Raw genomic sequence first — 26,368 nt, forward strand, 5'->3', positions numbered from 1 at the left:
AACAATAATGGCTTCATTTACAAAGAACTACTCTTGTAATTAAAGGGACGCGGGTGGCGCTGTGGGTTAAACCACAGAACCTAGGACTTGCTGATCAGAAGGTCGGCGGTTCGAATCCCCGCGACGGGGTGAGCTCCCGTTGCTCGGTCCCTGCTCCTGCCAACCTAGCAGTTCAAAAGCATGTCAAAGTGCAAGTAGATAAATAGGTACCGCTCTGGCGGGAAGGTAAACGGCGTTTCCGTGCGCTGCTCTGGTTTGCCAGAAGCGGCTTAGTCATGCTGGCCATATGACCCGGAAGCTGTACGGTGGCTCCCTTGGCCAATAAAGCGAGATGAGCACCGCAACCCCAGAGTTGGCCATGACTGGACTTATAATGGTCAGGGGTTCCTTTACCTTTACCCTTGTAACTGATAGCCGCTACTTGGCTAAAGCTAACCTATCAGTGGAAGTCCTCTATGAAGTTCTCATGGCAGGGATGGTGGTTCAAAATCTGGCCTCTTGCGCTAGCTGAAAATATGCACAAATACCTAACGTTATGAGGGGTGGATGTAAGTGGCCATTTAGAGATGAGAAGTACAATCACCACTTCTCCAGAAAACTTTCTGATTAGAGTCATTATTGAGATACTTCCCAGACTAAGCAGTTCCTGATGCCCAGTGGACACATTTTGTGTCTTTTGGAAAGTTATCTTTTAGTTTGTTCTAAATCGTTGCGTGCTGTATTGTTACGTTAAAGTGTAGCTATGTAACGTATTATGTTGTGATGTCATGGATTTATAAATAAAACTATCTTAAACACTAAAGAATTATTAAGAGTCGCACTCCTGGTGAAGGAAGGCCCAGAGTGTCACCAGCCAATCCCGCGCTCCGCAGGGGCAAACCCACTCCTCTCAAGAGGGAAATGTCTCTTACTCTCGGCATCAGACATGATGATGTTTGGGCTCTTTCCACCAAGCTCAAGGGTCACCCTCTTCAGATTACTCTCTGCTGCAGCCTTCTGGATCAGGTGCCCAACCTAGAAATCGAAAGACAGGCAAGCTCGTTGTTTGGTATAAAAATAGGCTTGGCTTAAGGAACCACCACGGTGTGGCAGGCTTAGCTCTAGATTGGAGGGCTGGGGAACGGGTGGGGAGTCTCCTCTAGTGGACCTCCTCAATTGGTGTCAGAGACCAGGCTGGGGAGTACAACTCTGATGAGGAATGGCAGCAGCCTCCCCCTCCCCCTGCTCGTGGCCAGGATCCTGAAACTCCACAGGAGCAGTGGAGTAGTGTTGATTTGGAACAATGGTTTGCTGAGGGGCACAGTTTGGAAGACAATAGCTGGGCGAAACCGGGAGGTGAACAGCAAGAAGAAGAACAGAAAGAGAGTGAGCTAGCAGACTCTCTCTCATTGGAAGATGTGCAGCTTCTCAGTCCCTAGGCTAAAAGCTTAGTTAAGGTGGCTTCACAAAAGGCTCAATAATAATAATAATAATTTATTATTTATACCCTGCCCATCTGGCTGGGTTTTCCTAGCCACTCTGGGTGGCTTCCAATAAAATATTAAAATACAATAGTTCGTCAAACATTAAAAAGCTTCCCTAAATAGGGCTGCCTTCAGATGTCTACTATAAAAGTCTGGTAGTTGTTTTTTCCTTTGACATCTGGTGGGAGGGCGTTCCACAGGGCGGGTGCCACTACCGAAAAGGCCCTCTGCCTGGTTCCCTGTAACCTCGCTTCTCGCAGTGAGGGAATCACCAGAAGGCCCTTGGTGCTGGACCTCAGTGTCCGGGCAGAACAATGGGGGTGGAGATGCTCCTTCAGGTACACTGGGCCGAGGCAGTTTAGGGCTTTAAAGGTAAGCACCAACACTTTGAATTGTGCTCAGAAATGTACTGGGAGCCAATGTAGGTCTTTCAAGACCAGTGCTCAACAACTTTGGCTCATCTTCCCAAATGGGTAGATCACTGCCAGTTTATTTATAGAGGGAATAGGTTGCAATCTCTTGGAAGTTGGACGTGCCTATATTATTGCAACATAGCCTCCAAGTGGTGTTAAGGTCACAAAAATACAAGAGAGATAAAATCAGTTTAAATTCACCATAAAAATAAGAAAATGTAATAAAAGCACAGAAACAAAAATATATTCACCATTTATGGATCCTTTCTGGGCCCGCCTTCCTCTGGCTTCTCCCCCCTTGAGAGAGTTCAATCCAAACTCCTTAGAGCTCTCCTACAAGTCCCCAGATGCGTTTCAAACGCATGGGTTAGACTGGAAACGGGGATGATGAGAGTGGAGGCTTATATCCACCTAACAGCAATCTATAAATGGCTGACACTGAATCTGCTCCCCCGAGGAATAGCCCCACTGATCCTCTGTGACCAATTCCAGTCAGGCTGGCAGACTGCAGTTCTGAACACCCTCTGGAAACTGGGTTTTGCCCCTCAAGCCCTTCTAAGTCTGGGGTTGGGCCAGGCAAAAGCTATGGTCAGGCAAAGAATCATAGACACTGAGAGACAATGGGAGTGCTCAAGGTGCCCTGACTATAAAATTGGAGAAATCGATATATATATAGCCGCACCTGCAGCATATCTCTTTTTTTATCCAAAAATACAAGGGCTTTTACACTCGCCAGAAGCTCGGCTCTGCCCTCAACAGTCCTGGAAGGATCCTTTAAAAAAATCCCATATGCTCACAGACTCTGTGCCTGTTCATTGGGGGAGATAGGAAGCCCAGAGCACTTGTTCTTTAGATGTCCCTTTTATGAAGAGGCACGTAGTGAGACCATTGATCCCCTGCTGGTGAGGCTTGCTGACCTCCCAGAAAAGCAAAAAATTGACCTTTTCCTGTTAGGCAAAGATCATAAGACAACCCGGATGGTCGCCAGATTCTGTGTACAGATCTATAGGCACAGACCATCCCCCAACCCAAACTAGTTCGTTAAGAAAATCCCCAAACTCGGTTCCATGGGTGACTCTGGGTCTTCTCTCTGCAGTAGCTTATCTTAAAGTTTTAAGTGTCTATACGCTTATCGCATTTATAAATTTTAAATTTATTGTTGTACATTGTTTTAAATGTTTGTTTTCCTTCTGGGATTGTACCCCCAAGTGTGTTTTATAAGCAGGTCTCCGACCGTAATAAATAATCTATCTATCACCATAATTTTCAGGGTATGCTTTTTTTATTTGCGATTCTTTTTCTTATCAGCAGCTTGGTTATTAAATGCGATCTGCCACTATGCCTACGTAAACCAACTGATCTGTGAAATTCTAAAATCATAGGAAACAGGGTTGTTACTGGCTTCACTGCACTCCAAAAGAGCCTGTGGCAGCTTGTAGCAGCCTTTCTGTGTTGTGATTATGTATTGTACCAATGGTTTAACTGTATGTTGCTAGGTTAATATTAAGGGACGAGGGTGGCACTGTGGGTTAAACCACAGAGCCTAGGACTTGCCGATCAGAAGGTCGGCGGTTCGAATCCCCGCGACGGGGTGAGCGCCCGTTGCTCGGTCCCTGCTCCTGCCAACCTAGCAGTTCGAAAGCACATCAAAGTGCAAGTAGATCAATAGGTACCACTCCAGCCGGAAGGTAAACGGCGTTTCCGTGCGCTGCTCTGGTTCGCCAGAAGCGGCTTAGTCATGCTGGCCACATGACCCGGAAGCTGTACGCCGGCTTCCTCAGCCAATAAAGCGAGATGAGCGCCGCAACCCCAGAGTCAGTCACGACTGGACCTAATGGTCAGGGGTCCCTTTACCTTTACCTTAGGTTAATATTACACTGGATATAACTGTATCTCGTGGTTTCATTTACACAAACCGTTCTGTGATTTTCAACAAAAGAACAGTTTAGAAGAACATCGGAAGAGCCTGCTGGATGAGGCCACTGGCCCATCTAGTCCAACATCCTGTTCTCATGCTGGCCAAGAAGATGCCCCACTGGGAATGGCAGATGCCCACAAACAGGATCTGAGCACAAGAGCACCCTCCTTCTCCTGTGGTTTCTTACAATGCAAATTTAGGAACTATTAGACTTGAAGGTCATTTTACCTACATAAAGTATGATTTGGGCATATTTCAAAGTATAATACAGTCGTACCTTGGTTCTCGAATAGAATGTGTTCCGGGAGTCCGTTCGACTCCCGGAACCGTTCGAAAACCAAGGTACGGCTTCCGATTGGCTGTAGGAGCGTCCTGCAGCCAATCAGAAGCCACGCTGGACATCTGGCTTCCGAAAATCGTGCGAAAACCGGAACATTCACTTCCGGGCTTCAATAGTTTGGAAGCCGATCTGTTCGGGAGGCCAAGGCGTTTGAGATCCAAGGTATGACTGTAATTTTATTTTTTAAAAAAGAAAGAAATCAGTAAAAGTCTTAAGTCCAAAACAAGTGGCACCTCGGGTTACATACGTTTCAGGTTACATACACTTCAGATTACAGACTCCACTAACCCAGAAATAGTACCTCGGGTTAAGAACTTTGCTTCAGGATAAGAACAGAAATCGTGCAGCGGTGGCGCAGCAGCAGCAGGAGGCCCCATTAGCTAAAATGGTCTTCAGGTTAAGAACAGTTTCAGGTTAAGAATGGACCTCCAGAACGAATTAAGTTCTTAACCCGAGGTACCACTGTATGCACTTTGAAATGAAACTGCACATTAAAATAATTGTCTACTTTACAGATCTGGCACAGGGTGTGACCTATCCTACACCTTTCAGAAGGGAGGGAGAAAAGGGAAAGATTCGTACATGCAGATATTCCTCACCTCTGTGGAGCCAGTGAAGGCGACTTTATCCACTTCCATGTGGGAGGAAATGGCCGCCCCTGCAGTGTGCCCGTAGCCAGTTATCACATTCACAACGCCTGGTGGGAATCCAGCCTGCAGGTTTATAAAGACAAGTGAAAATCTTCACAATAGTCTTGTCCATTCCAAAAATCAAAGGTTTGCCAGGGTGCTCAGAACTCAGCACTTCCATGTCTTCTGAGCACCCAGGCAAGGAAAAGAAGGGGAAAGGGTTTGTTTGGAGCTCACGCATCGTCCGAGTCAGCGAGCAGGACAAGGAAGGGTGAAGAACGAAGCAGAGAGTGGCAGCCCTAGAGACCTCTCTCTTAACATTTAAATTTTTATTTATTAAATTTTCATACTACATAAAAGGGTGAGATACCATTCCAATACAAAAGAAAAAACACACTGTCATAAACATATATAAACCTATATCCTCCCCCCCCTCGTGAATTCCCATCACCCCACCCTATCACTCCCCTCCACCACACCTCGACCTCCTTAACTTTTAATTTCAGTACTCTCATTGCAATCTTTATGTTATTGAATTTTAATCTCCTTACCGCATCCTAATTGGTTTTATCCTTTCCACTTTACTCCTTTAGTCTAAGCATATCAACACGTTCTGTTTTGAACAGTGTTTATTCCCATAGTCACCCCAGAGACCTCGCTCACCTCTTTGACCAGGCTGGCCATGTACAGGCCAGTCAGAGGCGTTTGCTCAGCCAATTTCATCACCACCACGTTCCCTGTGGCCAAGGCGGGCCCCAACTTCCAAGCCTGCATCAGCAGCGGGAAGTTCCACTGCAATAAAGAGAAAGGGACCAGATCAACATCGAGGAAACACAGGAAGAGGAGGGAATCTGGGAGGGGACAGACGGACGGACGGACACACGTTTTATTTTTTTTTAACTGATAAACTGTGGACCTCTTTGGATAACTGGGTTATTTGAGAGGCAATACCTCTAATCTGGAACGTGTCCAGAGGAGGGCAACCAAAATGGTCAAGAGGCCTGGAAACGATGCCTTATGAGGAACGGCTAAGGGAGCTGGGCATGTTTAGCCTGGAGAAGAGGAGGTTAAGGGGTGATATGATAGCCATGTTCAAATATATAAAAGGATGTCACATAGAGGAGGGAGAAAGGTTGTTTTCTGCTGCTCCAGAGAAGCGGACACGGAGCAATGGATCCAAACTACAAGAAAGAAGATTCCACCTAAACATTAGGAAGAACTTCTTGACAGTAAGAGCTGTTCGACAGTGGAATTTGCTGCCAAGGAGTGTGGTGGAGTCTCCTTCTTTGGAGGTCTTTAAGCAGAGGCTTGACAACCATATGTCAGGAGTGCTCTGATGGTGTTTCCTGCTTGGCAGGGGGTTGGACTCGATGGCCCTTGTGGTCTCTTCCAACTCTATGATTCTATGATTCTAATTTGCTGGAAGATATGCTCAACCGTTCTTGCAATTAGAGTTAATTGGGTGCTCTCCCTACTAGTTATTCCTTCCTCTCTGAGGAGCACAGGATCAGCTTGCCCCATTGCTGGATCCAGTTCCACGCTCTCACCTTGAATACTCTCCCCACACTCACAATCATCTTCAAGAGGAGAAAACCGGTTTTTTGTTGGAACTGTAAAAGCAGATTTGTTTAAAAAGTCCTCTATTTTAGATTGTTTGGGAACCGGTGAGACAGCTACATCCTCTGGGTCCCTGTGGCGTTTACTAGCAGGCATAGCGTCACCGTGGGGAGTAAACAAGGAGAGGTTTCCCCAACCAAAAAAGAGAGAAAAGAATAGAAAGTGCCCAGTTTGTTCAATTTAGGAGCTTCTCTGTGTGGAGGCTGCCAGGAGTTTCAGAAACAAGGTATAGAAGGGAGTTGGTGGTTAATAGCTAGCAGCTGGCGGCCTGCCCAGGATGCTTCACAGAACTTGCCCAGGATGTCTCCCACAGCATAGACAAGAAGGTGCTGCCAGAATCTCAGTAAGTTAAAAAGTAGAGAAGTAAAAAAGGAAAAACTACTTCCCTGGGTGGCAGTCAACGCCAACTACAGTCCTGTTATCTGCGGAGCTCCGAAGCCTGCCTGCCAAGCCGTCGCCATCTTGGGCTCCCCCAATAAGTGCGTTTTATTTATGTACAGTGAGAAAGAGTGAGTAGGTGGCACAAGGGATCTGAGGGCGCTCCCCGAGAAAACAGAGCTGAGTGGGTAAAGTCCCTGAGAGTACAGTCATACCTCGCGTTACAGCCGCTTCAGGTTGTGTTTTTTTGGGTTGTGGACCACTGAAACCCGGAAGTACAAGAACGGGTTACTTCCGGGTTTCAGCGCATGCATAGAAGCGCTAAATCACGCTTTGTGCATGCACACCGAATCACAACTTGCGCGTGCGAGGTTGAGATCGCTGCGGGTTGTGAACGTGCATCCCGCGCGGATCACATTCGCAACCCGAGTGTCCCACTGTACATGCCTGCATACATCGTTTTATTTATTATGCCTCCTTTCCATGGTTAAAACCATGTTCAAGGTGGCTTACAGCATGGAAAAAATACAGCATAAAATAATAATAATAATGACAAACCTAACAAAGTACAGCGGTACCTCGGTTTTCGAGCATCTCAGAAGCCGAATGTTTCGGTTTTCGAATGCCAAAAATCCAGAAGTAATTGCATCCGTTTTCGAACGTGCCTCGCTTCTGCTGCGTGTTTTTCCATTTTTCCAATTGAACTTGCAGCCAGCCCTCTGCGCCTCGGTTTTCGAACGTTTCGGAAGTCGAACGGTCTCCCGGAACGGATTACGTTCGAGAACCGAGGTACCCCTGTAGCTACATCTGGGGCAAATACTGAAGGAGAAAAGTGTTTTTTTTAAAGTCTTCTAAAAACTCCTCCTTCCTCCTTTCCCACTGACAGGAGCTTGTGTGTGGGAGGAGAGTGGCATGACAGGGTGGGCATGTTGGGCATGGTGCCCAAACCTAGAGAAGGCAGCGAGCAGAACATAAAAAGCTTCTGGCTTCCCCGGCTCTGGGGGCAGACCTGCTTCCATCTTCCAGCAGCGCCCTTACTTACCGGAATGATCTGTCCGCAGATCCCCACTGGCTCATGACGGGTATAGGTGAAGAAGTCCCCATCGAGAGGAATGGTCTTCCCTTGGATTTTGTCAGCCCAGCCGGCATAGTACCTGATGGAGAACAATTAATAATAATAATAAATTTTATTTATACCCCACCCTCCCCAGCCAAGACCGGGCTCAGAGCGGCTAACACCTGATATAAAAACAAATTGATTGAAATACAGCTTAAAAACAAGATTAAAAGACAACATTAAAACATCAAAATATAAAAATACAGCCTCATTTCAATGGAAACTCAAATCCAAAACTTTTTATGGCGGGATGAAAACGTCAAGTCTTCACCAAGGCTAACTTTCCAGACTGGTCCTATATGGGCCAGAAAAAAGCCAGGGAAGTCCCCAAATAGGAGTTCCATCACAGAAGGAGAAAGGAAAAGAAAGAGGGGGAATCAAATTGACGCCGGGTGGAACAACTCAGTCTTACAGGCCCTGCAGAAAGAAATCAGATCCTGCAGGGCCCTGGTCTCATGAGACAGAGTGTTCCACCAGGCCGGAGCCAGTGTTGAAAAGGCCCTGGCTCTGGTTGAGGCTAATCTGACTTCCTTAGGGCCCGGGACCTCTAGGGTGTTACTATTTATGGACCTTAAGGTCCTCCGTGGGGCTGTCACATCAGTTTGACACACACACACACACACACACACACACACACACATTCCATAGACATCAGCGCAGGGCATAGTTAAACGATGGAACGCCCTTCTGCAGGAAGAAGTGATGGCCACCAACTTGGATGGCTTTGAAAGAGGATTGGGTCAACTCATGAAGGAAAAGAAAGCTATCGATGGCTACTAGCCCAGTTGGCTAAGCTCTGCCTCCACAGTCAGAGGCAGCAAGGGTTGCTAGAAATTGCAGGAGAGAGAGCACTCTTGTGTTCAGGTCCTGCTTGCCCACAGCTGTCAACTTTTCCCTTTTTTGCGAGGAATCCTATTCGGAATAAGGGAAATCCCTTAAAAAAAGGAAAACATTGACAGCTATGCGCTTGCCAGTTTCCCATTGGGGCATCTGGTTGGACACTGTGAGAACAGGATGCTGGTCTAGATGGGCCCCGCTTGGCCTGATCCAGCCGGCTCTTCACAAGTTGTTACGAAATTGACAGGCCTATTGTTTTAATTCTTCGTGTAATGTTCTTATACCCCACCCAGCTAACCATACTAAAACACAATAAAATCGCATAAAGCAATTAGAACAATGTATAATTCAAAAACAGGGACGCGGGTGGCGCTGTGGGTTAAACCACAGAGCCTAGGACTTGCTGATCAGAAGGTTGGCGGTTCGAATCCCCGGCAACAGGGTGAGCTCCCGTTGCTCGGTCCCTGCTCCTGCCAACCTAGCAGTTCAAAAGCACGTCAAAGTGCAAGTAGATAAATAGGCACCGCTCTGGCGGGAAGGTAAACTGCGTTTCCGTGCGCTGCTCTGGTTCGCCAGAAGCGGCTTAGTCATGCTGGCCACATGACCCAGAAGCTGTACGCCGGCTCCCTCAGCCAGTAAAGCGAGATGAGCGCCGCAACCCCAGAGTCATCTGCGACTGGACCTAATGGTCAGGGGTCCTTTGACCTTTACCTCTATACAGTGGTGCCTCGCAAGACGAAATTAATTCGTTCCGCAAGTCTCTTCGTCTTGCGAGTTTTTCGTCTTGCGATGCACGGTTTCCCATAGGAATGCATTGAAAATCAATTAATGCGTTCCTAGGGAAACCGCCTTCAGACCAGGTCCGGGGACAGTCTGTCCCCGGACCTCTTCTGAAGGCTGGGGGGGGGGGGACAAGGGCTTTTCTTCCCACCCCCAGCATTTTAAAAAACCCCGGGACAGCGGAGGACTTCTCCGCTGTCCGGGCGATCTTAAAATGCTGGCGGGCGGCATTTTAAAATCGCCCCGGGACAGCGGAGGACTTCTCCGCTGTCCGGGGCGATTTAAAAGCCCCTGGGAAGGCGGGCAGGGGGGACAAAGACTTTCGCCCCCCGCCCGCCTTCAGAAGGTGTTCCCGCCCCCCGCCCCGCTTCGGAGCAGCGTTCCGAAGCGGGGCGGCTGGGGCAGGTGTTCCCGCGCCCCCCGCCCCGCTTCGGAACAGCGTTCCGAAGTGGGGCGGCTGGGGCAGGTGTTCCCGCCCCCCCGCCCCGCTTCGGAGCACCGGGAGAAGCGATCTCCCCGCAGCCCCTTGCTTCAAAAGAGGTCCGGGGGCAGCGGGAAGCGCTTCCCGCTGTCCCCGGACCTGGGGCTGCGGGGAGAAGATCGCTTCTCCCCGCCGCCCCTTGCTTCAAAAGAGAAGACCCGCTGTCCCCGGGGCAAGCTTCGTTTTGCGAAGCAAGCCCATAGGGAAATTCGTCTTGCGAGGCAACTCGAAAACGAAAAAACCTTTCGTTTTGCGAGTTTTTCGTCTCGCGAGGCGTTCGTCTTGCGGGGTACCACTGTAATTCAATAACAATTCCCAAAGAGAATACTATTCCTGTAAAAGTGTTCAGATAACTACCAAAGGCTTGGCAAAATAAACAACCTTTAAGCCGATGCCCAAACATCAACGGCATGGAGGACCATCGAATCTCGGTCAGGAGAAGTTCCTATGTGGAGAGGCACTACGGAGAAGACCCTGCAAGTGTCCCCAGTGCCCCCTCCCCATTCCTCGCTCACTTATGGCACCGCTAGCAGAGCCTCCCTGACGATCTTAAAACTCAGGACAGAAAGTATTGGGGGAGCACTGACAATTCCCTAAGAATGGATGAATGAAAAAGAGCAACAGCAAATAAATTAAGACTGAAGTGATTGAAATCATTGGGCTTTTTTAAAAAAAATAAGAGCGTGGCGCGCACGCATGCACACAGCGTTTCAGATGATTTTGGTAAAGCCTGGAGACCATTCATTGAATGTTTTAATACAGAACAAAATAAATACAGCTGTTGCGTTCCATATTGCCTTATTAATTTTCTTTTCTTCTGATCCGTGAATAGGCATCTGTGCTTACACTGGTTTTTTCCATAGTGCAGTTATTGACTTTTATTGCTCTTATCTGTCAACAGGCATATATACTTAACTTTGTTTTCAATGAGCCAGTATAAATGCATAAAGATCAGACTCATCCCATGTGAGTGACTGGTTGCAACCAAGAGTCTGCTGAAATCAAGAGCTGAGCTGGTCTATAGCACCGGTTCTTAGGGAAAGCACTAAGGAATAACAGCTATTCACAGCTACACCAGGAGTCTATTTCTTAGCTAACCTCCAAACTATCTCCAGAACCTATATAAAACTGTGAGCAATGCAGCTGAGCGCACACACCACACCAGGAACAGCTCCTGTGTAATTCCTCTTTACTTCCATGAGGTTTGTGCAGGACAGACACGCCAAACTCCAATGCTCTCATGTTCCTCCCATGCCTGTTTAACGGTCAGGGCTACATAGAATCACATAATGGTATAGCTGAAAGAGGCCCCAAAGTGTCATTGAATCTAACCCCCTACAATGCATGATTACAACTCCTTACTGCAGGTGTTTGACAACCATGTCTAAATCCACCAGATAGGCGATCGAGTACGGCTTGCCGTTGTCCAAAGTTTCCAGGGCCTGCGAACAAACGGAAATCAGCGTTCCAACTTTGATAGCTTTCAAGGAGGGTACAGATAATTTTGGGGAGGATAAGGCTATCGACGGCGACTAGTCATGATGGTGTCAGTTTGCATTTCTTAGTACAGACAGTATTGATCGGATGTATAGAGATCTTTCATATTCTACTTAATTCCAGAGGGTTCTGGAAGCTTCTCTGTGTGAAAGAAACAAGCTGAAACTTCATGATGTTTGGGTTATTCTTTCAGAGAAGCTGAGTACAGCTGGTTTAAATTGGTTCTGTTATCTCTTTCTGTCAATGTCATGCTGACTATAATAGTAGGGCCAGAAGGAGCATGGGTTTTACACTTTCTCGTTCTATCACTTTTCTGTCTGGTGTGGTGTTCTGTATATAGTGTTAAGGTTTAGTCTTATTATAAGTTATTGTGAGCTTTAAGTTAAGTCTGCTGCAACTGGATTTTTTATTGGACAGTGCCAATCCTGAATGTATTGGATTTGTGACCATTATGCTCATTGGCCTTCAGTAGCAGTAAAGCTCTGCTGGATGAAATAATTGCCTCTGGTCTATTTTATGGGAATCCTGCAACGCGTTTAAGTTGTTACTCTGCTAAATATACATTGGAATCTACTCTGGATGAATATTGAGTAGAATTTCAGTGTCAGATGGCTACAACCTACTTTGAGGACCGGAAGCAGCAGACCTCTAAATACCAATTTCTGGGGCACGCGGATGAGGGGAGAGCGTTCTTGCACGCAGGCACCTCGTAGGTCATTGTGAGACTTGCTGAAATAGATTGGCCTCTTGTCTGATTCTTCCCACCCCACTGCCTGTTCCTGTTTTGAGGAACCAGATGCTACTAGGCACTTCCAAAAGTGAGACCTTCAGGTGTAGGTCAGTATATAAACTCAATGAAGAAGAAGAAGAGAAAGGATCCAAAAGAGGAAAAGAGGAGAATGCACCTGGGGAAAAAAAAGTTCAAAACATACCGCCAGGTATGCACGGTCCCTCTCAACCAGATCAGCGAGGCGGTGCAAGAGTTTGCCCCGGTGGGCGGCGTCCATCCGCCTCCAGGGAGATCCAAATTTGAACGCCTCTTTGGCTGCCTGAACAGCTTTGTCTACGTCGGCCTGGAAGAGAATCAAGGTGGGACACAATGAGCAGGCAAATCCGCAAGCAGATCTGAGACTCTGGAGAACTGCTCATTCAGACACCAAGCTAGTCTACAGCATCTTCCCATTCTTCCATGGTGAGGGCATCAAGTCTAGGTCTCAGGAAAGCAAGAGATCCGCTGAGGCAGTGTCTCTGTGAGAGGGACAGGGAGCCTGTGGTCTTCCAGATGTTGCTGGACTACAACTCCCATCACCCCTGACTCCTGCACACACTGCGTAGTGGTAATGGGAGGTGGAGTCCAACAGCCTCTCAGGTTCCCCATCCCTGCTCTTTGGTATCAAACAACAGAACCATTTGCCCACTAAGGAAAATTACGTCTCTCAGAAGAATGTTTCCTACCATCTTATCTACAAGATCCAACAACTCTAAAATGTAAGAGAGCTTTTTTTATATACAGTGGTACCTCTGGTTACAAACTTAATTCTTTGCGGAGGTCCTTTCTTAACCTGAATCCGTTCTTAACCTGAGGTACCACTTTAGCTAATGGGGCCTCCCGCTGCCGCTGCACGATTTTTGTTCTCATCCTGAGGTAAAGTCCTTAACCCGAGGTACTACTTCCGGGTTAGCGGAGTCTGTAACCCAAAGTGTTTTTAACCCGAGGTACCACTGTAACAATTTTTCACCCAGTGAGCATCACAGCTGAACAGGCATTTGAACCCTGGACTCCCAGGTCCTAGTCCAACACCAACTGCTACTATATGGACTTGTCAGTATTGATGCAATGGTTCTTGCATTGCTCTTCTACTTTGTTATCATCTCAGTACAGTGGTACCTCGGGTTAAGTACTTAATTCGTTCCGGAGGTCCATTCTTAACCTGAAACTGTTCTTAACCTGAAGCACCACTTTAGCTAATGGGGCCTCCTGCTGCTGCCACGCCGCCGGAGCACAATTTCTGTTCTCATCCTGAAGCAAAGTTCTTAACCTGAAGCAATATTTCTGGGTTAGCGGAGTCTGTAACCTGAAGCGTATGTAACCTGAAGCGTATGTAACCCAAGGTACCACTGTAAATTTTCCTCCCAGCGGACTGAAACAACCTGATGTCAGAAAAGTCCACTGAACCTGTAGCAGCTGCCGTTAAACCGAGGACCTCTGAGCCTTGTTTTAAGTGGATTTGTTGTTTTTTGTGTTTTAAACCGTTTTTAATCATTTCATGTGCAAATTTCCTAGAAATGGTAGTTTAGAAGGTGAGATAATAAATAGTAGTAGTAATAATAATAATAATAATAATAATAATAATAATAATAGAGAATTGCCTGCAAATAAGATGTGTGGGCAAGATTGCAGACAAAAATGTGTGTGTTAGGAGAAATGCAAACTAAAACACTGACAAACTTTCACAAGACCTTTTTCTTTCTTAACTGAGGCTGGTGCAGATATGTGGTTCATGGCACCTAAGTTTAGGAAAACGAGAACCTGAGAGAAACCCCGACTGACAGATCTCCCCACTCTTTCCTGCTTGCTCGCTCTTCCTGGCCAGATACTACGCAGTTAATTATTCCTCCCTGGGTGCTGTACAGTTTTTGCTGTGTCATTCCTGTTTGCTAACCTAGCTTCTGCCCAGATATAACATTACCATGTGAAAAGGAACAGCCACATATTTGCTGTCAAAACACAGCCATATAAAGGCCGGTGCTCTGGTAAAACAAGGAAATGTTTACTCTGTGTGTGGCCGTCTGCCAGGAGCCGCCTGTTTGTTTCGCAATCTCTGATTAAGGCCAGACAATCAGACGGTTTCTATGTTGCTGGAAAGTTAGGTTTGGTGTAATCGAGAGGCAGAGATGCAAAACCTGTAGAAAGCGGCAAGCCCTAAGGTGGTAAATTACTGCTCTACCTGTTCCTATAGGCTCACGGAAGCTTAAAATACAGGAATAGACACACTGATATGACCCCAAATGCCATTGTAGGCTAGTATCTTTATTAAGGGCACACACCCCTTGCAAAAAGAAGGGTCGCCAAGTTGCAACAAGCTCCTGAATCTGCCAGAACTTGCCAAGGCTCCATTTAAGCAAAAGCAAGCAGAGGACTAAATCAAAGCCCTCAAAAGTACCAAGAACCATAAAACTTAAAGGTGCCACGTGACTCTTTGAGTCCATGCTACCTGGGAGATTGGATCTCCTCATAAAAACCTGCCTGAGGGCTAAGATCTTCTAGTGAGCGTCAACATCAGAGGAACGGCTGGTGGTGGCACGAGAGATTTTCCCGTGGCTGCTCCCAGATTGTGGGATTTCTTCCCAAGAGAGGTCAGAGTGGCAGGCAGAGACATTCCTGCCCAGACACGTCCTTGGAAACTGAGGCGCAGGTGCTGCTAACCACTGCTGTCAGGGAAAACTGGGTTTTAATTGCTGGTCCAAAATGTGTTTTAATTCAACTACTGTTTTTAACTACAGTGGTACCTCGGGTTACATACGCTTCAGGTTACAGACGCTTCAGGTTACAGACTCTGCTAACCCAGAAATATTACCTCGGGTTAAGAACTTTGCTTCAGGATGAGAACAGAAATCGTGCTCCGGCGGCGTGGCAGCAACGGGAGGCCCCATTAGCTAAAGTGGTACCTCATGTTAAGAACAGTTTCAGGTTAAGAACGGACCTCCGGAATGAATTAAGTACTTAACCCGAGGTACCACTGTACTTGGTATTTTATAATGATGTTCTTAACTGTGGGAAGCCGCTTTGAATCCCAGCTTGGGAGAAAGGCAGGATCTAAATAATAAATAATAGTAAATACCGTAACAGTCAGTTTTGCAACAAAACTTGTGATATTATTCTTACCACGTGCCAGGGGCGAGGCTGAAATGCAGAGTTACAATCCAGTACTACAAGGATGTCCAACAGGTCGATCACGATCTACTGGTAGATCCCCGCGAGGTTTTGGTAGATCTCTGGCTCCCTTTCCGTAGCATCGCTAAAACTGACTCCTGCCCTGCCCTCCATGGTTGTATGATCTCTGGAAGACGGAGCTTTCTCTGTGCAATCTTTTAGTGAGTGACTTTACCCCTTTTCCCCATGCCTTTAACCGGGGCTCTTCTCCTTCCCTAAAAAAGCTCAGCAACTTTGAGCTGAACCCCCCAAAATGGGTCTTTCATTCCCAAAAAAAGTTCAACAACTTTGAGCTGAACCCCCCCAAAATGGGGCTAATCACTGCCAGTTTATAATTCTGAAAGTAGATTGCAGTCTCTTGAGAGTTGGCCACCCCTGAGTGTACTAGATGGTCTGATTCCATTTAAAGGCAGCTGCTATTGTTCCAACTTGCTAACCCTTGCCAACCCGTACTTTTCAAAACATCTGGAGGAGACTGGGTTGGCAAAGGCGACACGAAGCATAAACAAACTAGGACAGGCATTTCCCCTGACCCCACTGATGTGGTACCTTGTCTCCTTCTGCAACCTGGCAGATAACCTCCCCTGTGGACGGGTTGACGGTCGGGAATGTTTTCTTGCTGGCTGCATCGTGCCATTCATTGTTGATGAAGATCTGCAAATGAAAACGTGGACTGTAAGCTTTTGGGATGCAACGCTTCACAGTGAGATTGATGCTTCAGGAACCAACACACAGCTAGGCGAAACCTTAGTGTTGAAAGGCAGATTTTGGAGTGCCATTCCCCTCCTGAAGTAATCCCATAAAAGGTAAAGGGACCCCTAACCATTAGGTCCAGTCGTGGCCGACTCTGGGGTTGCGGTGCTCATCTCACTTTATTGGCCGAGGGAGCCGGCATACAGCTTCTGGGTCATGTGGCCAGCATGACTAAGCTGCTTCTGGCGAACCAGAGCAGCGCATGGAAACGCTGTTTACCTTTCCGCCAGAGTGGTACCTATTTATCTACTTGCGCTTTGACATCCTTTTGAACTGCTAGGTGAGCTCACCCCATTGCAGGGATTTGAACCACCGACCTTCTGATCGGCAAGCCCTAGGCTCTGTGGTTTAACCCACAGCACCACCCGCGTCCCCATTGTAAACCCATTTTAAACCCCATTGTAAACGAAGACCCACAGATGCTCAAATACCGAAGTGGACCCTCAAGCACTACCCTGAACGAAAGAAATTTCAAGAAGTGGCCTGAACAGCATCTTAAGCATTACAAGAAAGCAAGAGAGCAAGAAATACTGGCCTATTCAAAACAGCTGCTGCCCTAGGTGTTAATATTCTTTAGCCATTTATGAAAAACCTTTGATACATATAGCAACCGTTGATTCAGAAACTGCCGCCCAGCTCATTTACCCAGCACAAACAGAGATAAGCACCAGAGATAAGCACTTATCAGAGAGTAGCAAAAGGGACAATACCCTCTTCCAAAACAAGTAACTGATTCTAGAAGAAATAAGAAGTGGCCCAAGCATGCCTGACAGCTTGCAACACAAAAAATGCCTAAGATGTTTGCCAGTAAAAATAAATACAACCCGCCAATTACAGCGGGTAATTACAGCAAAGGTAATTGCTGCCCCGATGTGCCTGGTTATTTGGGGGAGAGAATGCACCCACAGGCAGTCTTTGTGGCCCCTTTTCAAATGCCAGCACCTGTCCCATAGTGCTAGTTATAATACAATTTGACCCAGATATTGTAATAATAGTAATAATAATAATAATAATAATAAAATAATGTATTTATACCCCGCCCTCCCTGGCCAGAGCCGGGCTCAGGGCAGCTAACACCAATAAAATTACAATAAAACATAATGGGGGGGACAACAAACAAACAAACAAACACCCAGTTTATTAAAATACGGGTTAAAATACAATTTAAAATGCAGCCTCATTTTAATAGTAGCTTTAGTAGTAGTTTTAATCAAAACCACAAGGGGAGGGAAACATAAGGGTCAGACTGCGTCCAAACCAAAGGCCAGGCGGAGCAGCTCTGTCTTGCAGGCCCTGCGGACAGATGTCAAGTCCCGCAGGGCCCTAGTCTCTTGTGACAGAGCGTTCCACCAAGTCGGGGCCAGTACTAAAAAGGCCCTGGCCCTAGTTGAGACCAATCTAACCACCTTGCAACCTGGGACCTCCAAAGTGTTGTTATTTGTGGACCTTAAGGTCCTAAGCGGGGCATACCAGGAGAGGTGGTCCCGTATTGTGTGTCCTCGGTTCATTTTGACAGCAGCTCCGAACAGCTGACAAAATTATACACATATAGGAAGCATTTGTTTGTAATAATATGAGATATCTGGTCTGCATTCTTAACTGAACCAACTCACTTTGCACCTTGTGTATTAATACACGGACCTCTTAACCTTTTAGACTTTGCATTTCTCTGAATTGGGCAATAAAGTTCCGGTTTCAAAATGCATTCAAAATGTGTATTTCATGATAAAATACAATCAGAACTGCATGCTTTGAATACTATGCATATTAAATATGGATTATGTGATAAAATACATATTTAAGGACATATCTGAAGAAAAATGTGCGTATGAATTTTCATACAGATTTAAAAAGAAATCTCAGACTAATGCAGAAACTAGACCAAATGTCCTAGTGAACAAACACAGAGCTACAATTTCCAGAGTGGTTTAACAAGCAATCCCTCCTCCCAGGGAACCCTGGGAATTGAAACACTGGAAGGGGAATCAGGGCCCTCCTGACCACTCTCAGCACCCTTTACAAACTAAAGCTCCCAGGATTTGGGGGGAACCTGTGACTCTATAAAGTGGCATCACAGTGCTTTAAAGGTACCGTGCAGATTTCAACCCAACAGGTCTGAGTTAATGCAGTCATGGGGAGATGGCAACCAGCGTTTTCCAAAACGGTTTGTCAGCTGCTTGGTTTCAAAAGTGAGACGAAAAGGAAGGTGGAAGTTTTGGGAAGGGAAGACACAAGATCTACCTACTCTGGAAGAATGGCAGATGAAGGTGATTGACTACATGGAATTGGCAGAAATGACTGGCAGAATCCGAGACCAGGGAGAAGAGTCGGTGAAAGAAGACTGGAAGAAATTTAAAGACTATTTACAGAAATATTGTAAAATTAATGAATCTTAGAAGGATGTTGGATAGAAACTAAGTGGTTTCCAGCTGTAATGCCTTAAGAGATACGAAAAAAGGTTCACAAATGGGTAAAAGCTTAATGGTAAGGATTTGCTGAACTAACAAACTGAACTGGAATACAAAAAAGGGAGGTATGAGGAGGTCCGGGGAAATAAGTGTAAGGAAGATATGCTATGGAAAATTAACGTGTTTTTAACTGTTTTTATTTTGTATGTTTCTTTTTATTTTTCATTTCTTTGTTATATCTTAAAAACTTTATTCTTTTTTCTGTATTTTGTATTTTCTTGTATTTTTATTTTCTGTTTTTGTGTAATTCTTGTATTTTTTAAAACTTTAATAAATATCATTAAAAAAAAAAAAAGGAAGTTTTGGGGAGAAGCTAGCTCCTGCTCCCAGCCGCGGAAGAGTTCAAAAGCCAAACTTTTACTGTAAACTGAGAGGTCAGGCTACCTTGCCAAGTGCTGCATAACTCACACACAAAAATTCCAGATCAACATTTTCTCTACAGTGAACAAGGATGAAGTCTGATTGTTTGTTCTGTAGAAGGCAGATTACGGAGGACACATGATAAGAGTGCATATCTACTTACGCAACCTTCCTAATCTGGGAACTGAAGAAATGAACCTATGCTGCCAATTCTCGTAGTAAACCAGTATAAAGTAAACAGCACATAAGCAGCACACAAAACCCTACCAAATCATTCTACGTTCTAAATCTTATATTAATAATCCAAAAATTGAGAAAGCTACGTACAAGATCTACTCTTGACTTGAGCATTTATCCATTTACTTAGCATATGAAGTTGAATGTATGTAAATACACCAAAATCTTGAGAATTTCCTGAAGAAATAAATTACCATATTTTTTGCTCTATAAGACTCACTTTTTCCCTCCTAAAAAGTAAGGGGAAATGTGTATGTGTCTTATGGAGCGAGTGCAGGCTGCGCAGCTATCCCAGAAGCCAGAACAGCAAGAGGGATTGCTGCTTTCACTGCGCAGCAATCCCTCTTGCTGTTCTGGCTTCGGAGATTCAGAATATTTTTTTTCTTGTTTTCCCCCTCCAAAAACTAGGTGCGTCTTGTGGTCTGGTGTGTCTTATAGAGCGAAAAATACGGTAAATATTGTAGCTTAATCTAAGAGGAAATGTAACATTTGGACTTGAATGTTTATAAATATATCAGAACCGTGAGAGAGAACTTACTAAAGAAGCCCAAGACTCTTCGTGGGCGAAACAGGTGACAAACGCCAGCACCCTGTCTAACTCTTGCGCGTAACATCACCAACACTTAATTTGATCAAACTTATCCTTGTTGATATCTAACCCTTAAGCGCAACATCCCTGACACTTCATTTGATCAAACTTACTTTTGTTGATATCTACAGAAGCCTGGCTAAAGGAACTTTAAAGACTGAATCTTCCTTTTGGACACAATTTGAAGGAGTTTTCTGTTTGTGGCTTCTGTAGTAGATCTTGTACATAGCTCTCTCAATTTTTGGATTATTAATATAAGACTTAGATCGTAGAATGGTTTGGTAGCGTTCTGTGTGCCGCTTATGTGCTGCTTACTTTATACCAGACCCAGAAGGAAGGCACATGTGCCAATCTACTGGGCCCACACTACTTGCAATATTATATGTCTCCATCATGTTTTCCCCAAAGTCTTTTTGGGCTGATGGCCTGGGGCACCATGGAGATCAGATAAATTAATTTAGAGTAAGAGGGTGAGAGGATAGAAGTTTATAAAAACATACATGCAGAAATCAGACAAAGAGAAGTTTTCTTATACACTATTCCTATCAGATCTCAGCCCTCAAGCATTTCTCTTCTATTTCTAACTTATTCATGGCAATTTTCTGAGTCTGTTGCTGGAAACGATAGGACAGGCATCCCCAAACTCGGCCCTCCGAATGTTTTGGGACTACAACTCCCATCATTCCTAGCAAACAGGACCAGTGCTCAGGGATGATGGGAATTGTAGTCACTAAACATCTGGAGGGCTGAGTTTGGGGGTGCCTGCCATAGGAGAACAGAGTGTTCTGGTGCTCAGGTCCTGCTTGTGGCCTGATCCAGTAATAATAATAATAATAATAATAATAATAATAAAATTTATTATTTATACCCTGCCCATCTGGCTGGGCTTCCCCAGCCACTCTGGGCGGCTTCCAACAAAATATTAAAATACAGTAATGCATGAAACATTAAAAGCTTCCCTAAACAGGGCTGCCTTCAGATGTCTTCTAAAAGTCTGATAGTTGTTGTTCTCTTTGACATCTGGTAGGAGGGCGTTCCACAGGGCGGGCGCCACTACCGAGAAGGCCCTCTGCCTGGTTCCCTGTAACTTGGCTTCTTGCAGTGAGGGAACCGCCAGAAGGCCCTCGGTGCTGGACCTCAGTGTCCTGGTAGAACGATGGGGGTGGAGACGCTCCTCCAGGTATACTGGACCGAGGCCGTTTAAGGCTTTAAAGGTCAGCACCAACACTTTGAATTGTGCTCGGAATTGAATTATGTTCTTACAACCTCCCATCAACCTCTAGACCAGGGGTGAGAACCTCAGGTCTGGGAGACAAATGCGATGTCCTCTTATCACAACACTCAGAAAGAGCAAAATATACAGTGGTTGATATTCAGAAGGGCCCACTGAGAGCTGATATCTTTCCCTTTTTCTGCCCCCACAGTCACCAATCTGCCAGGCACACTCCGTTCCCGAATGGATGCAAGAATTACAATGACCACCCCTCCGCCAGCAAAAATAACAAGCTTGCACTGCTGTGGGGGTTTTTTTCTTTTATCAGGGAAGTGTTGGGCAAGGATCAGAGTGCCCACAACTTTCTCTAAAGCACCCCGTCAGCAATCCCTAAGGCAACACACGAAAGTCACCGTGCAGGAAAATCTGGCTGCCTTTCCAGTTCTCTCTTGCTAACGGCATGGCACATCACCAAGTACTGTTAACAAAAATCTGATTAGAATAAAATGACCAAAGAAGTTGAGACCACACCCGCGACAGTCCACCAGCAGCTCAAAAAAGAAAGGGGCGGGGAGAAAGGGAAGAAAAGGTGGATTATTTGTAGATGATAAATCATGTTATATAAGCAGTAAAAGGTAAAGGTAAAGGTACCCCTGCCCGTACGGGCCAGTCTTGACAGACTCTAGGGTTGTGCGCTCATCTCACTCTAGAGGCCGGGAGCCGGCGCCGTCCGCAGACACTTCCGGGTCACATGGCCAGTGTGACATCGCTGCTCTGGCGAGCCTGCACCAGCGCAGCACATGGAACACCGTTTACCTTCCCGCTATAAAGCAGTACCTATTTATCTACTTGCACTTTTTAAGGGTGCTTTCGAACTGCTAGGTGGGCAGGAGCAGGGACTGAGCAACGGGAGCTCACCCCGCCGCGGGGATTCGAACCGCCGACCATACGATTGGCAAGTCCTAGGCACTGTGGTTTTACCCACAGCGCCACCCGCGTCCTATATAAGCAGTACACACATTCAAAGTCTTAACTAGCTTGTCTTACATCTCCTCCGAGATGCTCTAAGTGCCATCCACCTTCGGCTTGGGACCCTCCAGACTACAACTTCCATCAGCCCCAGCTAGCACAGCTCCACGATGGTGGAAGCACAGATGCGCTGGCTGATGGGAGTTGTAGTCCAAAACATCACAGCATACATTTAAAGTGCTATTGATACCATTTTGAATAATCATGCATTTCCCCCCAAGAGCTGTAGTTTGTAAAGATGCTGAGAGTTGCTAGGAGACACTATTCCCCTCCCAGAGCAACAATTCCCAGGTTGGCTTAACAACCAATTCCTCTTTCCAGGGAACACTCAGAATTGTCGCTCTGGGAAGAGACTGGGGAAGGGTTTCCTAACAACTCTCAAGCACCCCTCACAAACTACAACTCCCATAATTCTGTGGAGCAAGCCAGGATTGTTTAAAGTGGTATTATACTGCTTGAAAAGTACAAATGGCCTTAGACAGGAAAATTGGCTGCAAAACATCATCATCATCATCATTATTATTATTATTATTATTATTATATTTACTTATTTATTTATACCCCGCCCATCTGACTGGGTTTCCCCAGCCAGGGAACTGCCAGAAGGCCCTCAGAGCTGGACCTCAGTATCCCGGCAGAATGATGGAGATGGAGACGCTCCTTCAGGTATACTGGGCCGAGGCCATTTAGGGCTTTAAAGGTCAGCACCAACACTTTAAATTGTGCTCAGAAATGTACTGGGAGCCACTGTAGGTTTTTCAGGACCAGTGTTATGTGGTCTTGGCGGCCGCTCCCAGTCACCAGTCTAGCTGCCGCATTCTGGACTAGTTGTAGTTTCCGGGTCCCCTTCAAAGGTAGCCCCACATAGAGCTCTTTGGGGAAATTGTGGCTGACAAACGACGTCTATCAATGATTTGGGACAGGATCCTCCAATCACTCTTGCTGGAGGATTAGGGAGTCGGAGAAGGAAGGAACCTCTAAGGTCAGGAAGTTTCAGAGAAAACAGAAGCAACAGCCTAAGCAAGTGGCAAGGAGGCTTCTGGCCCAAAATTAAGTTTCTAGACAGTAGCTAGCTATTCTCTCCATTTGCAAAACCCAGGATTGAATGTGGATCATGGGTAGGCAAACTAAGACCCGGGGGCCAGATCCGGCCCAATCACCTTCTAAATCTGGCCCACGGACGGTCTGGGAATCAGCATGTTTTTACATGAGTAGAATGTGTGTTTTTATTTAAAATGCATCTCTGGGTTATTTGTGGGGCTTGCCTGGTGTTTTTACATGAGTAGAATGTGTGCTTTTATTGAAAATGCATCTCTGGGTTATTTGTGGGGCATAGGAATTTGTTCATATATTTTTTTCAAAATATGGTCTGGCCCGCCACAAGGTCTGAGGGACAGTGGACCGGCCCCCTGCTGAAAAAGTTTGCTGACCCCTGGTGTGGATCCTCACACAGCTAAAAACTACACCATCCAGACAGAGGAGAGGAGGACCGGCACGCTTGCAGAAGTGCAAACCTTTTGGGGAAGACAAGCGATGTTAACCGGTGGTGCTGTGGGTTAAACCACAGAGCCTAGGACTTGCCGATCAGAAGGTCGGCGGTTTGAATCCCCGTGACGGGGTGAGCTCCCGTTGCTCGGTCCCTGCTCCTGCCAACCTAGCAGTTCGAAAGCACCTCAAAGTGCAAGTAGATAAATAGGTACCGCTCTGGCGGGAAGGTAAACGGCGTTTCCGTGCGTTGCTCTGGTTCGCCAGGAGCGGCTTAGTCATGCTGGCCACATGACCCGGAAGCTGTACGCCGGCTCCCTCGGCCAATGAAGCGAGATGAGCGCCGCAACCCCAGAGTCAGTCACGACTGGCCCTAATGGTCAGGGGTCCCTTTACCTTTACTAAGTGATATTAAAGGGGGGTGGAACCGGAAGCAGCCAAACGAGGACTGAGCATGGACCTCAAGGCTGGCTGACTGTTGTGGGGGCAATGCAAAAATCAGAAAAGGGGATGTCATGGTGTGTCGTCTTGGAAAAGGGTATGGCTGCAGCACTCCATACTGCAACATGTTGTTGCAGGTGCCACTTTAAAAAAGGGTGTTTCCAGAGCCGGCGTTGCACGTGCAAAAGTGCAGTTGTTCAGCACAACAGCAGCAAGAATACTTATTGCAAAGTATTGGAAGACACAAGATCTACCCACTCTGGAAGAATGGCAGATGAAGGTGATGGACTACATGGAACTGGCGGAAATGACTGGCAGAATCCGAGACCAGGGAGAAGAGTCGGTGGAAGAAGATTGGAAGAAATTTAAAGACTATTTACAGAAATATTGCAAAATTAATGAATGTTAGAATGATGTCAGAATGAAGTTAAGTGGTTTTAGCAGCAATGTCATAAAGGTGTATGTAAAAATGGATTGTTAATAGGTGAGAATCTAAAGCTATAATATATTAAGTTAAAGGACTAAGACAAAAACAAAGAGGGAAAGGAATTGCTGAATTAACCAATTGAACTGGAAAACAAAAAGGGAGGTGAGAGGAGGTCAGGGAAGCAAGGAAATGAAATGTAAGATACGGAAGGATTAATTTGTTTTTAAGTGTTTTTTTTGTTTTTTTCTGTACTTTGTATTTTGTATGTTTTTTCTCTATTTTATTTTTTCCCTTGTTTCTTTTCTCTTTAACTATGTAATTTTTTGTTTCTGAAATTTTAATAAATATCATTTAAAAAAAAAAAGTGCAGTTGTTCAGGAAGATTTGTGCACGCTCCCACTCCTTTATCACAATTTCAGCATTCCTCAGGAGGGAGTGCGGGTGTGTGGTCAGTAGAAATCTGGAACCTCCACCGTTATTTCCACCTGCAGCCAACCTTAAAAAAAAAGTGGCAGAAGTTTCCAGGAGACAAACTATGGATTGCCAAACCCGAGTTTTCCTCTCTTTAAATGACTGCCTAATTAAGAGGGAATGAGAGACAGGGGCGTTCCTTCCTTTTTTTCTTCCTTTCCCTGCGAATGCTACATTTTATGTTTCTTAATACAGTATCTAGCAGAAGAGGAAAAGGCCAGGGCAAAAGAGAGAAACTTCTCATCTGGCTAGAAATCAGGGATTTTCACACTAAGGAGATCTTGGAGGGGGAGGCCAGAATTTGATCCGAAATCCAAACCCCCGGCCATTTCCTTTGCAACTTGAACACTTTCTCCTCCCAGATATATCCCGGAGTCATGGAGGCTGCAGAGTTCAGTGTTCAGCAAGATAAGCCCTCTCTCTCTCCAATAGAAGAATGGCAGATGAAGATGATGGATTTTTCGGAGCTAGCCGACCTAACCGGAAGAGTCCGCGACCAGAAGGAGGAGGAGTATCAGGAAGAATGGACAAAATTTAATGACTATTTAGTTAAATATGTTAAGTTAAATTAATTGAAAACAGCTTGCAGATACTTAATTGGCTTAGGATTTTATTTATGTTAAGTGATGAATTCAGATGTTTAATTTCATAATGCGAAGATCTAAGGATGTTAAGGTTTAAGTTAAATTTTATAAGAACTGCGATTTGGAAAACCGTTAAAAGGACATGCAATGAAATCCAACCGAGGGGAAGCGAGGAAGTCACTTAACAATGTTAATAAGTGTAATTTTCAAGAAGGCTATGATTTGTGTTGGTTTGTCTTCTGTGTTTGTTTGTTTATAATGTGAAAACCAATAAAGAAACTTGCTGGTCATTGACCGTATTAAAGATATTTGATTTGATTTGATTTGAACCAATAAAGAAAATTTTTTGGGGGAAAAGAAGATAAGCCCTCTCTGCAGGTGCGGAAGATCCGGATGAAGACCCCCTCCTCCTTTTTCCCCCCAGCTGGGGGAGGGTCCGGGGGGTCCGGGTCGGAGAAACCGGTTGCTTGCGGGTAGCGAGGGAGAGCCGGCCCTCTGCACGCGCTCCAGGAACCTCTTGCCCGGCCGAGGGAAGCAAGGCTGGGGGGCGGGCAGGAGGCGCGGCTGCTTCCCCCGCGAAGAAGCCGGGGCCGCTCCGGCCTGCTCCTTACCTGCGTGTAGGCGATCTCCGGGCGCGGGTTGGGCGCGGGGACGGCGGCGGCGGACCAGGCTCTGGCGGCGAGGCGCACGGGGGCCGCCCGAAGGCGCAGCGGGCCGGAGCGCAGCGCCAGCGTTCGCAACATGCTCGCTTCCTCCTGCGAAACGGAGCGCGCGCTCCCGCCGCCTGGGCTGCACCCCGATGCTCCGCCCGGCCGGGGGAGGGACGGCGAGTCGGCCTCTCCCGCCTCCAGGCAGCCAATGGCAAGCGGTTTGGCGAGGGCCCCGCCCCCGCGGCGCTCAGCTGCGC

The 26,368-nt window shown here is 46.3% G+C and overlaps 1 protein-coding gene and 2 long non-coding RNA genes across 3 annotated transcripts in view; 2 read left to right on the forward strand and 1 right to left on the reverse strand.

The window, feature by feature from the left end:
* ALDH2 (aldehyde dehydrogenase 2 family member) overlaps nucleotides 1-26,225 on the reverse strand; it is a 32,714-nt gene extending 6,489 nt beyond the window's left edge. The window contains exons 1-8 of the mRNA XM_081017438.1: nucleotides 26,073-26,225; nucleotides 15,954-16,058; nucleotides 12,403-12,543; nucleotides 11,336-11,415; nucleotides 7,801-7,912; nucleotides 5,427-5,555; nucleotides 4,734-4,847; nucleotides 912-1,014 (exon numbers count right to left, since the gene is read on the reverse strand). Of these exons, the coding sequence (XP_080873564.1) occupies nucleotides 912-1,014; nucleotides 4,734-4,847; nucleotides 5,427-5,555; nucleotides 7,801-7,912; nucleotides 11,336-11,415; nucleotides 12,403-12,543; nucleotides 15,954-16,058; nucleotides 26,073-26,204 (916 nt within the window). The 5' untranslated portion in view covers nucleotides 26,205-26,225. The remainder of the gene's footprint in view (nucleotides 1-911; nucleotides 1,015-4,733; nucleotides 4,848-5,426; nucleotides 5,556-7,800; nucleotides 7,913-11,335; nucleotides 11,416-12,402; nucleotides 12,544-15,953; nucleotides 16,059-26,072) is intronic.
* LOC308483580 overlaps nucleotides 1,021-26,368 on the forward strand; it is a 97,415-nt gene continuing 72,067 nt past the window's right edge. The window contains exons 1-2 of the long non-coding RNA XR_013989698.1: nucleotides 1,021-3,372; nucleotides 3,742-4,636. This is a non-coding gene — a long non-coding RNA (uncharacterized lncRNA). The remainder of the gene's footprint in view (nucleotides 3,373-3,741; nucleotides 4,637-26,368) is intronic.
* On the forward strand, nucleotides 9,977-11,084 carry LOC308483599. The gene is made up of 2 exons (XR_013989720.1): nucleotides 9,977-10,032; nucleotides 10,127-11,084. It is a non-coding gene; the product is annotated as an uncharacterized lncRNA (long non-coding RNA).

Source organism: Podarcis pityusensis (genome assembly GCF_964106645.2).
Source record: "Podarcis pityusensis genome assembly, chromosome: 8".
NCBI classification, from domain to species: Eukaryota; Metazoa; Chordata; class Lepidosauria; order Squamata; family Lacertidae; genus Podarcis; species Podarcis pityusensis.